Source organism: Camelus ferus, chromosome 25, assembly GCF_009834535.1.
Source record: "Camelus ferus isolate YT-003-E chromosome 25, BCGSAC_Cfer_1.0, whole genome shotgun sequence".
Taxonomy (NCBI): domain Eukaryota; kingdom Metazoa; phylum Chordata; class Mammalia; order Artiodactyla; family Camelidae; genus Camelus; species Camelus ferus.
Window position 1 is genome coordinate 13615277 of NC_045720.1, and position 14784 is coordinate 13630060.

General features: G+C 33.8%; 1 protein-coding gene and 1 pseudogene across 1 annotated transcript in view; one reads left to right on the forward strand and one right to left on the reverse strand.

Moving 5' to 3' along the window:
• The window catches only part of ATAD2 (ATPase family AAA domain containing 2), a 58388-nt gene that overhangs the window by 18286 nt on the left and 25318 nt on the right, over nucleotides 1-14784 (forward strand). Inside the window, exons 9-12 of the mRNA XM_032467718.1 lie at nucleotides 6148-6255; nucleotides 9489-9597; nucleotides 9901-10016; nucleotides 13872-14046. Of these exons, the coding sequence (XP_032323609.1) occupies nucleotides 6148-6255; nucleotides 9489-9597; nucleotides 9901-10016; nucleotides 13872-14046 (508 nt within the window). The remainder of the gene's footprint in view (nucleotides 1-6147; nucleotides 6256-9488; nucleotides 9598-9900; nucleotides 10017-13871; nucleotides 14047-14784) is intronic.
• LOC102523387 lies at nucleotides 3950-6123 on the reverse strand (annotated as a pseudogene).

A 14784-nucleotide genomic window follows, 5' to 3' on the forward strand; every position in this document is an offset into this window, starting at 1 on the left:
ACATACTCTCACAAACATATTTTCTTACCAAGACAAACATTCTGAGTTATGTGACTTCTAGACTTCTCATGATTCTGACCATCCTTTTTTAGATTTATTTTTCAAATTTGTTTCTCTTTTATAGTAGGAAACATTAATTTTCTTTGTTCAAATTATTTGTGGGTTTCTTTTCCTTCTGTAATTTGACACTTACTGCTTTTCGGTCATAGTTAAGTCCAAAGAGGTAATTCTTGTTTCTTCATTCTGGCTTCATTCTCTTGAGTAATAAAAGATTTTGGATGCATTAGAACTTTCTGGGTAGTAGTGGCATTATAGTAGTTCATGAATGAGGAAGCTTGTAGGGTGAAGACTAAAAAGGCAGAAAAAAAGACATCGGTTTGGGAAATGGTACTTTTTTCCTAATATTATTAATCTGCTCAGAAGTAAGACTGAAGTCCTATGAGATTTCAACTAGTCAGACAGTTCTTAGAAGCCTCCTTTTAGAAACAGATTGATATGTTTTAGCTGTGGAAGGTAACAGTTCTGTAGGTGCTGACAAATTCCTCTTTTCTTCCTAGAATATGAAATACTACCTGTGTCCCTTGGTCTCTCAATTTCATTTTCAGAGTATCAAAGTCAAGATATGTACATTGTAGATTTCTTGTTTCATCGTCCATTTTCACATGAGAGCCCAGAAGGATAGCGATCACAAAGGCAACCTGTCAGGGCTGGCCAGGATACACTGCATGTGGAAAGAGGCCATACTGTCTGTGCTTTTCACTGACCCCTTAGGATGTTGTTAGAGACCCCTATTTTGTTAGTGAAATTTAACGATCTTCAGAAAAGGAGAGTTAGGTGTCGTGCTCCCCGGAGTCCCCGTCAAACATAAGTCTAGGGCAGCTGTCTTGGTTGCCTAACTCACAAGACAGGCCTCTCTGATCTAGCAGAAGTGGGAGACTGAACAGTTGCTTTGAAATTTAATTCCTTCTCTCATATATAATGTGTTTATATTTCTGGAAGTAACATGCTTGTTGATTTACTGCCTCTGTAGTCACCACCAACAAGGTATCCTGCAGCAGGTAGGATTTCTTTTTTGCCACTTTGATGCTTGAGTTCCCATATTTAGTTCACAGGATCGACCCTTTCTCTATGAATAGTGTCTCACGATACTGCATAGCTCCTAGGGTACAGGATTTTTTTCCCCTCCAATTGTTTGACAAATGTTTGAGTACGACCATGTGCCAAGCACTATAAATATAAAAATGACTAGGACATGGTGCAGGGAGGGGTGGGGGGATAAATTAGGAGTATGGGATTAACAGTTACATACTATTATATATAAAATAGATAAGCAACAGGGATTTGCTGTATAGCATGGGGAGCTATAATATTTTGTAATAATCTGTAATGGAAAATAATCTGAAAAAAAATGAATCAGTTTGCTGTATACCTGAAACTAACACAATACTGTAAATCAACTGTACTTCAATAAAAAAATAAATAAATAATGACTAAGCCAGAATTCCTGCCCTTGGATCTCATAGACAGCAGAGGATTCTGATACACTTAACATATGAACCAAGAGATTTAAGCTGTATGCTGAGTCACATTATTTGACTTAATAACCTTGGTATTGGTTTTGATAACTCCCTTTAAACTTTTCTTTTGATAAACAATTTTATTGTGTTATAATTCACATACCCTATAGTTCACCCATTTAAAGTGTACAGTTGGTGGCTTTTTATTATATTCACTGAGTGGTACAGCTATCACCTCAGTCAATTTTAGAACACTTTTCTTGCCTCCAAAAGAAACCCTGTACTCTTTAGTTATCACTCTCCAATCCCTCCAGCCTTAAGCTACTACTGATCTGCTTTATGTCTCTATGGATTTTGTTGGATATTTCATATAAGTGGAATTTTTTGTGCCTGGCTTCTTTCACTGGGTATAACATTTTCAAGGTTCATCCACATTGTAGGATGTATCAGTACTTCATTCCTTTTTATTGCCAAATAAGATTCCATTGTATAAATACACTGTATTTGTTTATCCCTCTTTTGTTTATCCCTTTATCAGTTGATGGCATTTGGGTTGCTTCTACTTTTTTGCTGTTGTGCATGCTATTTTGAACATTTGTATACAGCTTTCTGTGTGGTCAGATGTTTTCATTTCTCTTAGGTATAGACCTAGAAGTGAAATTGCTGAATCAGTTACTAACTATATTTCATGTTTTGGGGAGATGCCAGAATGTTTTCCAAAATGGCTGCTCCATTTTACATTCCCACAAGCAATGTACTAGAATCCCATTTCTTTACATTTTTACTAACACTTGTTATTACCTGACCTTTTGAATGTAGCCTTTAAAACTTTTTTTTTCTTAAGTTTTCTTGCCAAGTTGATGTGAACATCTCATTCCTTCTAAAAACTTTAATGGTAGTCATTTAGCATGGCCTTTTTAACTTTTCTTGAAGAAACCAGCTTCTGTGTATAGTTCATATTCTACTTAGGCATGGAAACAAAGCGTACATCCAAAGAATTGTCTGAACATTGTTCTTAGTGAATTTTCAGCCACAGTGCAGGATCTTCCAAGGGTCTTTTGGCATACATACATAGCAGAGCTTCAGGAATGCTGCCTTTAAGCAGGATTTTCTTTCTTCCTTATTATTTTTTTTAATTGAGGTACTGAGGATTGAACCCCAGGACCTTGTGCATGCTAAGAATGTGTTCTACCACTGAGCTTTACCCCTTTCTTCCTTACGATTGCTAACCTCTAGTCATCTAAGCTTTTTTTTTTAGCTTCAGTCTGCAGTTTCTGGCATCAGCCTAGCCCCCTTTGAGCAAGCAGGTAACATAAATGGCACAGTTGCTTCACTAATATCCCAAGTACATCTTACGAGTTTTCAATTAACTAGAACTGGCAACTCTAGACACTCTGGTTAGGTCCACAGTGCTGGTCCAGTGCTTTTCCGTGCTACATTTTTTTAAAAGCTCTCGGTGAAATGAAAGAAAAGATCAGTGAGTGTGGGTATATGTGTCTAGAATCTTTTTTAAAGTGAAACACTGGCTTTTCTACAGAGTAACTGTGAAGAACTAGGACTGCCTAGGTTGTGAGCTCAGCTCAGCTACTTACTAGTGACCTTTTTGCAAGTTACTTAACCTCTCTATGCTTCAGTTTTTTGATCTGTGTAATGGAGACAATAGCACGTATCTCAAAGTACTGTGAGAATTAGATGAGTTAATACATGTTAAATATTTAAAATAGTACCTGGCACATTTTAAGTGCTATGTGTTTGATACAGTAACTATATTTTAATGTTTAAAAATAATCCCTACTTGCAGATTAAACTTGGGAAACTTTATGTCAGTCAGCAAGGTTTTATTGTTTACTTATAACTTTATTGGTTTATAAAATAAACAACTGGAAATCATCTGTATGGTAGTGTACTGAATGTGGATTTTTTTTGTTTTTTGTTTTGAAATAGACAAGAGGTTTTAATTCTGACACTATCATTGACTAATTCTGAAACTTTGAGCAAGTTATTTAAATAGTGAGCCACAGTGGCCCTGACTGTGAAATGAACCTACTAGTATGTACTTATCCAAAGTTTTAATTAAATTAAATTAAATAATATGTCTACCACCTGGTACAAGAAACATTTATTGTTAGTCCTTTTTATTGTTGAGTTGGTCTTAATTATGTGAGTATATACTGAAGTCACATACAGTTATGTATAATAAGTAACTATAGTCTCTTTGTAATATTAATGATAATACTAAATAAGTTTTTCATATAAAATTAGAGACTTGTACTAGATTTTAGTTTCAGGCTGATCACAAAAACGGTCTTGGGTGTGTCTGAGTGGGTGGATGGTGGATTATTTTCTCACTTATGTCTGTCTTTCCACAATCCCTTATCCAAAACCCTTGGGGCCATTTATGTTTCAGATTTCAGATTTTCGAGTGAGGGGTACTTATGAAGGTAACATACAACATATGCAATGTGCAACATTAACATTTGTAGGCGTGTTTGAGCCAGCACTGCATAGTCAAATGTATTAATTTTCTAGCAAAACAGTATGAGTAGTCAGAGTTAAGTGTGACAAATAAAGATTATGAATTACCTTTATGACATTTCAAATCATGTTTTACTGCTAAGTGAATAATGGAAACATTTGTTTTCAGAATTTTTTAGGTATAAGATTCTAGACCTAAATTATGCAGATAATAGATTGTGGATATATTATATTTTTGGAAATATCTACTTAACCATGATTATACTCTGACTTAGGAAATGCTCTAGACCCTGAGCCAATAGAATGATTAAAGGTTTTCCCAGCCAGATTCTTTGTTTTTATCCTATGTGTCTTTTGCAATTCTGCAAAGGTGGAAGTGATTTAAAATTTTTGTGAATATCTGCAGCACTCAGCATCTTTTTTAATACTGTCAATAAGCCTAAGATTTTTTTTTTTAGTTTAATGTGTTTTAGTAGCAAACTTACAGGAGCAGCACAGAAGACAGACAACATTAAAAACATGTACCTGCATGTAGAACAACTCAGTTAGAAAAGTATAGTGAATGGATGGAATCTACTGTATGATAAAAATGCTACAAACACCATTTAGTTGCCATCAATAAGAAATTTACTGGTTTTCAAAAAATCCAAATGCTGTCATTGTCCAGAAAAATTCAACAGGTTTATTTGTTATTAAGTTGAACTGCTGAAACCTGTTCACTGAAACATTTTGACTTGCATTAATGCTTTATGTCCCCGCATTTATATTAAAAATTCACGTGCAAATTAAAATGGAAAAACTGCCAATACCCGATTTCTGTCCCCTATTTTGCCACTTGTAATCATATATTTAGGTACCTTCTGGCACCATGGGAAAAAAATATCTAACGTTCAGAACTACCAATAACAGGAAGAAGAGTTTTTGTTTTTGTTTTTGTTTTTAAGAATGAAATGTTTCCTATCATAGTGGATTCTTAAGCACGTTCTCCGCGTATGCAGCGTGCTAGCTGAATGTCTTTTTGCAAAATTGTTACACGTTTGGAATGGATAGCACACAGGTTGGTGTCTTCAAAAAGTCCAACCAGACAGGCCTCACTTGCTTCCTGCAAAGCACCGATAGCTCCACTCTGGAAGCGCAGATCTGTTTTGAAGTCCTGAGTAATTTCCCGCACCAGACGCTGGTAGGGAAGTTTGCGAATCAGAAGTTCAGTGGACTAATGACGTTTAATTTCACGGAGTACCACGGTACCAGGCCTGTAATGATGAAGTTTCTTCACCCCTCCAGTAGAGGGCGCACTCTTTGCATGTAGCTTTTGTAGCCAGTTGCTTCCTAGGTGCTTTATCACCAGTCGATTTGTGGGCAGTCGGCTTTGTATGAGCAATGGTATAGAGACCTTCCTTACTTACACCCTCTTTTCCTTAGGCTGGAACTCGACAAGCTAGAGGCGGCCCTGACGTTGGAGAGGGGCGGTAGCGCAGCAGTGGCTGCGAACACAATTTGATTTTTTTTATCTTTTTATTTTTTGTGTGAGAGAAAAATTGAGACTTTATATGGATTAGGAAACTTACCCACACTTACACAACTGTCAAATAATGGTTGTGAATTTAGAGTTGAGGATATAATATAGATAAAAGGTCATCTTATTTCTCACTATTTCTTAGCATTTTTTTTTAACCCTTCTTGGTTCCCTTTGGTTTACATAAAAATTGTCCTCCTTTTAAGGCTTTTTGACATTTCAGAATAGGTGATTCCCTTCTAAATGTGAAATTATATGTAGTATAATATTGAAAATGCTTTCTAAAATTACAGTCCCAAAGATTCTAATATCTAATACCCTTTTCATCCCACCTTTCTCTTTGAGTATAACTGATTTATATTAAGAGACTTTATACTAAGTCACTCTGCCTGGTTTTGTCTTAATGAACATTTGATGGTGAGCTCAACCACAGCCGCCTATCTTTTTTTCCTTTCCTCTTAGTTATCCAAGTCTTTTATTCCCTTCAAAAGATTGAACCAACAAAGCTTACTTTATTGATTCAGCAAATATATTAATTTTATAATAAACCTTTTTGGATCATGAGGTATTTCTGATGTTTATATCTTACGCCTTTTTTCTCCTGCCTTCCTCCATCATGATTTCAGTTTTCCTCTTTAGGCGAAGGCATGCAATCCACAGTAGTGACTCAACATCATCTTCCTCTTCTGAAGATGAACAACACTTTGAGAGGCGTAGAAAAAGGAGCCGTAATAGAGCTATCAACAGGCAAGTGCATATTGATTACTTTTAAACTGTCAACTCTTTTTTTAAGTGGAAAGAAGGATGAATAATTTGGGAATAGATAAAGCTTGACTAAATTAAAAAATTACTCAACAGGTTAATATATAAACCAGAATACCATCTTGTGTGAAATATTTACAGTTCAGACTAATAACAAGTTATCATATATATGTTCTTGTAAAACCAAAATTGCTGCCTGGTAAACACTAACTTAAGGAAATGACTATTTTTATTTCAAATTAATTTTTTTCTGTTTATAATAATACACTCTTATTGTAGAGCTCTTAAGGAAAATTGAAAGTTAACTCATTTCATAACTCCTTATAGTATCAATTCACGTATACTGAATCTGCTGTTTTGATTTTCATGATAATTATGTAAAGCAGACAGGGCAAGGGTTAGTCCCATTTTACAGATGTGGGTGGGTAGATGAATAATGAAGTGCTTGGTATAAATCTATGAAGTTAGAACACTCCCTCAAACACTCCCTCATACCATACACAAAAAATAAACTCAAAATGGCTTAAAAACTTAAATATAAGACATGACACCATAAAACTCCTAGAAGAGAACATAGGCAAAACATTCTCTGGCATAAATCGTAGCATGTTTTCTTAAGTCAGTCTCCCAAGACAAAAGAAATAAAAGGAAAAATAAACAAACGGGACCTAATCAAACTTACAAGCTTTTGCACAACAAAGGAAACCATAAAACTGAAAAGACAGCCTACAGAATGGGAGAAAATACTGGCAAATGATGTAACTGACAGAGGCTTAATTTCCAAAATAGACAAACAGCTTATACAACTCAATGTCAGAAAGCAAACAACTGAATCAAAAAATAGGTAGAAGATTTGAATAGACATTTCTCCAAAGAAGACATACAGATGACCAGCAGGCACATAAAAAGATGCTCAACATTGCTAATTATTAGAGAAATGCAAATCAAAACTAGAATTAGTTACCATCTCACACCAGTCAGAATGGCCAACATCAAAAAGCCTACAAATAATAAATGCTAAAGAGGGTGTGGAAAAAAGGGTACCCTCCTACACTGTTGGTGGGGATGTAAATTGGTGCAGCCACTTTGGAGAACAGTATGGAGGCTCCTTAGAAAGCTAAAAATAGAGCTACCATATGATCCAGCAATCCCACTTCTGGGCACGTATCTGGAAAAGACAAAATCTCTAATTTGGAAAGATACATGTACCCCAGTGTTCATAGCAGTACTATTTACAACAGCTAAGACATCGAAGCAAACCTAAGTATCCATCGACAGATGAATGGATTAAGAACATGTGATATATGTATATACACAGTGGACCATTAGCCATAAAAAAGGATGAAATAATGCCATTTGCAGCAGCACGAGTGGACCTAGAGATTATCATATTAAGTGAAAGACATATCATACTTAGTGAAAGACAAATATCACATGATATCACTTACATATGGAATCTGAAAAAATGATTTAAGTGAACTTATTTACAAAGCAGAAACATATTCACAAGACATAGAAAACAAGGTTAATAAAGGGGAAAGCAAGGGGAGAGATAAATTAGGAGTCAGAGATTAATAGATACACACTACTATATATAAAACAAACAAAAACCTTCTGTAGGGCACTGGGAACTACATCTCAATATCTTGTAATAATCTATAATGGAAACAAATCTGAAAAAATATATGTGTATAAATGTATAACTGAATCACTTTGCTTTATACCTAAAACTAGCACAACATTGTAAATCAGCCATACTTCAATTTTTTAAAAAAATACAGTGCTTGGATTGTAATAATATATTCTTAGGGTAGAAAACAATGCTTGATGAAGCCATTGGAAACTAATAATTGAAGGGACATGCAAACCAATCATTCTTTGTATCCTAAGCTCTAGGCTTTTACCATGTTAGCTCTGCCCCATTCATTATGGTGGCCATTAGTCTCCTGTGGCTGTTGACACTTGAAATGTAGCTAGTATGAGTTGAGATTCACTGTCAGTTTTTGTAAAAAATACACCCTTGGATTTCAAAAACTTAGTACAAAAAAGATAATGTAAAATACCTCAATTTTTAAAACACTGATTTTGCATATTGAAATAGTATTTGGATAAATTGGGATATGTAAAATATATTAAAATTAATTTTTCTTTGTTTAGTGTGGCTAATAGAAAAATTTAAATTACATTTTGGCTTGCATTTCATTTCTATTGGACAGCAATGAGTTAGATCATTCAAAAGCTGTGTACTTAGATGACTTGGATTTTTCTTTGCCTTCATTTCATATAAATGTTCATCTAATTCTGTAGATTGTATATTATGCAGTTATTTTTCTATTAAGACTTAGTGAAGAAATACCTTTTTAAAAGCTACAATTAAAAACTTTTCTGTCTTGGATTTCGCAGTATAAATTCCTTGTGGAGTTTGAGACTAGTGAATATTGTCACTTGGGGTGAGAATGGTGCTCTTTTACTTGTGTTCAGTTGCAGCAGGCATCCTTTGCTTAGACATTCTGGAACAAGTATCTTAACCTTTAACATAGGCATTTTCATTCTTCTGTCTATAAAACAAGCAGGTTTTTGAAAGTAATTAAGAAAGTAGTGAATCATTCTTGCATGAGAGGATTGACATGGATCCAAATGCTGGTGGACTATGGATATTTTGCCAAGAGGTAGATTAGCAGAGTTGTTGCAGGTCTAAAGACATGCTGTGCTTGGGGTTGATTCCTAGATCTGCTACTTATTAGTTGTGTGACCTTGGGCATTTGAGTTAACCTTTCTGTGCCTCAATTTTCTTTTAAAATAGGGGAAATAATATCTACTTCATAAGAATATTGTGAGGATTTAATGAATTTATACATGCAAAGCACCTAAACTAAAACAGTGTTCAGCAAATGGTAAACACTCTAAGTTAGACGTGATCATTATAATATATATTGATACTGTCTGAATTCTCAACTATTTGAGTTACTTTATGGTGCTGTGGTATCTTGAAAACTGGTATTTTCATTTGATTGTATATCTTTAACAGTAAAGCTTCAAATATAAATATTCCTAATATTTAAATTCTCAACTTCTAAAGAAAATGAGGAATTTAAAATACATAATCTCATGATTGCTCCAATTGGAATTTTTTTATTCTAAAATACTTATATTCTAACATGGAATTTGGGGAAGGAAAGTGAGTTGATGAGTGTTTTTTTTTTAACCTTCTAAAATAGGTGCCTCCCACTGAATTTTCGGAAAGATGAATTAAAAGGAATTTATAAAGATCGAATAAAAATTGGAGCAAGCCTTGCTGATGTTGATCCAATGCAACTAGATTCTTCAGTGGGTACCGTCTTGGGATGTATTCTTGAACTGTAATATTGTTTTTTGTTTTAGTGAAAAATTTTAAAAGAAACCAATTTTTTAAAATCAATCTTTATTGACTTTTAAAAAAAATTATTTATTTATTTATTTTGTGTGTGTAGGGGGTGGGAGGTAATTCTTTCTTTTTTTTAATCTTCGAACTACAATTAAGATACTGTTACTCAGTTGACTGTGTGTGGCTTGGGTATATTTTGGGAATGGAGTGAGATTTTAATTTTGACTCCAAATCTAAAAATGTCAATGTTTCCCTTCCATTACCAGGTACGATTTGATAGTGTTGGTGGCTTGTCTAATCATATTGCAGCTCTAAAAGAGATGGTGGTGTTTCCATTACTTTATCCAGAAGTCTTTGAAAAATTCAAAATTCAGCCTCCTAGGTAATTTAATTATACATTTAATTTTAGCCAAAATCTGTGCTGTGCTGTGTCTAGAAAGATCATGATTCTCTGTTGAAATTTTTCAGTTCTACAGTAATTTGTTATACTTGTTATACTTGCAAGGTCCTGGATGCTTTGAATATTTTTACTTTCTTAATGTTTAATATTTTTAAAAAGGTTTCAAAATAGATTCTCCATGAAAAAAAATCATTCTCCATGGCTCTTCCTACATTTAGTAAAATTCCTCCCATACATACACCTTACTTTTTTTCTTTCCTTTTTGTAATTTAGTTTTAAGTTTGTGTCAAAGTAATATATGTTCATAATTTCAAATGTCAAATAATACTGTAAGTTTTACATAAAAAAATAGTAGTGGTCTGTTCTCTATCCTCCTCCATTTCAATTCTCATTTCCCAGAGTCAATTACTTTCAACTCCTATAGCTGCTATTTACCTGTACATGTCTCAATAATAAGTTTATACTATAATTTTTAATTTTTCTATTTTAGACATAATCTGTAGACTTAACTATGAACAGTGACTCTTTGGCTTTTTCCTCCATGTACATACATTTTTCCCCTCTTCCTCAATACTTCTAGTAGTTTATTATACATATATAAAAATTTTGGATCAATTTTCAATATTTGCTTTATGACTATATAAATGTTTCTTACAGTTGAGCCATGTATAATATATTATGCCTACATTTCCTCTTTTATATCCCTCCTCTCCCCACCAACTTTAATATTTGCTTGGGTTTTTTGTTTGTTTGTTTTGCTTTTTGTTTGTTTTATAATTAGTTTTATATGTACTTATCACTTCATCCACAAAGTTTTTACTAGAGCTGTAAAATTCTTGGCAGTACAGTTAAACATATCAAATAATCTACTGGCTCCTCCTTACTTCTCTAGCCACATCTTCCTGGAGCCTCCTTTCTCTTGCTTCCATCTGGACTGGTTGCTTTAGTCTTGTAGCACAGCTAAGTCTTGGGACTTCCCACTACCTTCATCATGGGATTTCCTTTGTGTTTCTCTCAGTGCTGGGTTCCCAGCTCCCTAGATTCAACTAGGACATTTTTGGTTTATAGCTGTGTTTTAATAGAGTATATTGTAGGAATATCCTGAGAAAAAGGCCGCATGGGAGATTATTTTATTTATTTTGTTTTTGAGAATGTCATGTAACCAAACGCTATTGTGTCTTTTTCCCCTTCCTCCTTCATTGCACTATACCTTCCTGACCTGGAAACATGGCTCTGATTTCTAGGAAGGTTTTTTAATATTACTTCTTTTGTAGTATTTTCACTCTTCTTTTTGTCCCTCAATGCATGTCAGTTTAATATTGGACCTTCCGGATTAATCTGCCTTTCTTACCTTTTTTCTCTGATTTTGTTTGGTCTTCTTAATATGAGAGGGTTTTCTTAAGTCTCTAGTAATCTTTAGCTCTCTGTTAATATTTAAAAGTGAAGCATATTTTTTAAAGCTCACTAGTAGGGACTAACTTCTAGGCCTCACCTTAGGGTGATTGATGGGGCTGATTCTTTTACCAGAAGTTCTCAAAGTCTATATTTAAGAGTGTTTTTTCCCCAGAGATGAGTCCTCCAGTCTTCTGTATGAGCCTGGCTGCTAGCGTTTCAGCAGTGGACCTGAGCAAGGATTAGGAGTTTCCACCAGTTTAGTATGGAGTTTTAAACTTAATTCCTGCACCAGCTCATCTTGTCCTCTACCAGGAAGTAAACCAGCCAAGCAGGCTGCCTGCACAGGGCAGGGAGAGGGGATCAGGATGGTCTCATTGTTCTTTAATAATGTTTTACTCTGTCCTGTCTTCACCCACACCCTTCACTTCTGCCTTGAGATGAATTGCCTCTAAATTGTGAGAGAGGTTTTGCAAATTAGCTTACTTATTAGGTGCTTCTTTAGTTGAGGCTTTTAGCTTTCTCAGGTCTCTGGTGTCATCTGCATTCTAACTTGGAAAATTTTGTTGGGATATCTCAAGTATTGTCATCTTTTTGTTGTTTGCTTTATTTGCTTTGTGCACTTTAGCAGAATTAATGAGGAATGCACAGATAAAACCATGTGTTCAGTCTGTCTCATTTAACTGGAAGCCTACTCTTGAACTTTTTATATCACCGTACTTCTTTATCCTCTTCCTTTTTCTTCTAGTTTTTATACCTTATTTATCAACCCATTTTTAAACCCTAGTTCCTAATTCCCTTTTCCTTATACAGTTTTTTTTTCCCTAAATCACCCTCTTTGGAAACACTGATTTAAGTAAACTTTATAAAATTAGTAGGCTTTTTCCCCTTTTCCATTATAAAAGTTACATATCATGAATCAATTATAAACATCAGTGAATTCAAAAAAATTTTTTTAATCAAAAAGACATTAACTCTCCAGTACCTCCTTTAAAAAAAAAAAATAAACCTAAGTATCCTCCCCCTAAAAGATAGTAACTAAATCACTTTGCTGTACAGCTGAAACTAACATTGTAAGCCAGCTACACTTCAATAAAAAACAAAAATTTTTAAAACATTAAGAAGACTGCTGGAAAAGATATTAATATTAAATAATAGCATTTACTGGTTACATGAAATGTTGAAAGTATCTCGTTAAAGTAATTTAGTGAATTTTAAAAGAAACAACAAACCTCCCAATTTTTCTCTTTATTTTTTCTTTCTTACATTTCTCCTTTTGCACATTTTCCCTCAAAAAAAAATTAAATGATTGTGTTAAATTGTTATTTTCCTATGGTATGTTCTCTTTCCATTTTAAGTGGCTGGATAATATTCCATTTCATAGATATCTCACATTTTACTTAATTGACTGCTACTGCTGGCTATTTTGTTGTCTCCTGCTTTAATTATCACAGATGTCAGTGTCATGAATATCAGCATCACTTCCTCTTTATGGGAGTCCTTAATTCCTCCTCTAAGATATAGTCTCATGAATAAGATTATTGGCTCAGTAAATATATTTTAAAAATCTGTTCCTGTCTTGGCTTTTGTACATTGAAATCACTATGGTTTATTTCATTTATTTGTCTGATTGTTTTCTTAACAGTTACTTCATTTTTTCTTGCTGCTTGATTATGTCTTATTATTCTTCTTTTATGGTTTAATTTTGGCTTTGAACAGATTTTATTCACCACTTGTGTTTTTGGGTTTTTTTTGGCTGTTCATATTTTGTCATTTCTGTTTTTCTGGTATCTTAAATGTTTCTTTTCAAGAGCAGTTATTTGATGATTATTTCTGCTAAGATTATGAGTATAACCTATTTTCTCAGAATTCTATCCTGAGACAGTGAATAACTGCAAATATATGGAAAAGCTGTACATTATTCCATGACAGTGTAGTGATTTCACCAAAAATTATTTTAAATTTTTACATTGTCCTTATCCCTGTCACCCAACTACCATTTTGAGTTCTCTCTTCTTTTCATCTTACATTCTCTCCTGTTCATTCCTAGCATATTTTCTTGCAAGACTTTTGGTATTGTGTTACTGACGCTAGGACCAAAGATTATAGATAAAATTAGCTATTCTTTTCCCTGATACGTTATAAGAATAAACTGTCAAAGTTTTTTTAATCATGACTTTTATGCAAGATAAGGGAATATGATGAGCATGATGAATGAATAAAAGAAAATGTGTTTCAAATAAAGGGTTTTATTTAGTTTTAATATTAATTTTGTCATATCAGTGTTAATTCCCAGCGTTTAAGTGGTGCTTTGTGGATTGAAATGATATTTCAGTTGTTTTACTTACTTTCACTAATTGAGTGCGTTCATGATATTGGTTTCTACTTTTGTTTAAATAGTCTACTTTTTAAAGTAGTACTAAAATAATACTTATTCTTTTACAGAGGTTGTTTGTTTTATGGTCCACCTGGAACTGGAAAAACTCTAGTTGCTAGAGCACTTGCCAATGAGTGCAGTCAAGGGGATAAAAGAGTAGCATTTTTCATGAGGAAAGGTGCTGATTGTCTGAGTAAATGGGTAGGAGAATCTGAACGACAGCTGCGATTGCTATTTGATCAGGTACGATATGAAAATTTACCTATATAGAGTAGAATTAGTGTAGATGTAAGAGTGTGAGAATTAGATAAAAATTGCATTTAATCACCTTTCACAGGCATAAACTCAGAAGAATTAGACCAAATATATAATCTTTCTAGATTATTTCCCTTCATATGCCATGATAATACCCACTTATGATGAACAGTTTTATAGTAAGAGAAAGAAATAATTGAATCTAAGTTCTTCGGCATCTTAGGTCTCATGTCAAGAGAGAGAGAGTGGTAGCCTAATATTTAAAGAAACAGAATAGTGAGTTATGTTTCAGTATGTGAGCTGAAGATGAGCTCTGCCCTGGAGCGGCATTCAGTTTCATATCCCAGATTGTATTGACAGCACATTGTGAGATAATACATTCTGATCTACTGAGGCATATTGCTGCAAATGCTTTTATGTCTCTGTAGAACTCAGTGAGTTTTTTTTATTTTAACTTTACTGAAATAGATTTTTTTTTTAAACTACGGCATCTTGTTAAATGTTTTCCCATCCTGACATAGACGAAGGCTATGTCACTGTCTTCTATTCTTTGTCTTGTTTTGACAGTTGGTCTTATATATTTCTTATTTCCCAATAATTACAGCTATATGAAATCTAAGGTATATAATCAGTGGAGTGTGTATTTTGAATATTTCTGGTTGAAGATGCAAATAAATTTAAACTGTATGCTGTTACAATTTAGTCTGAATCCTTAGAACATAGTTC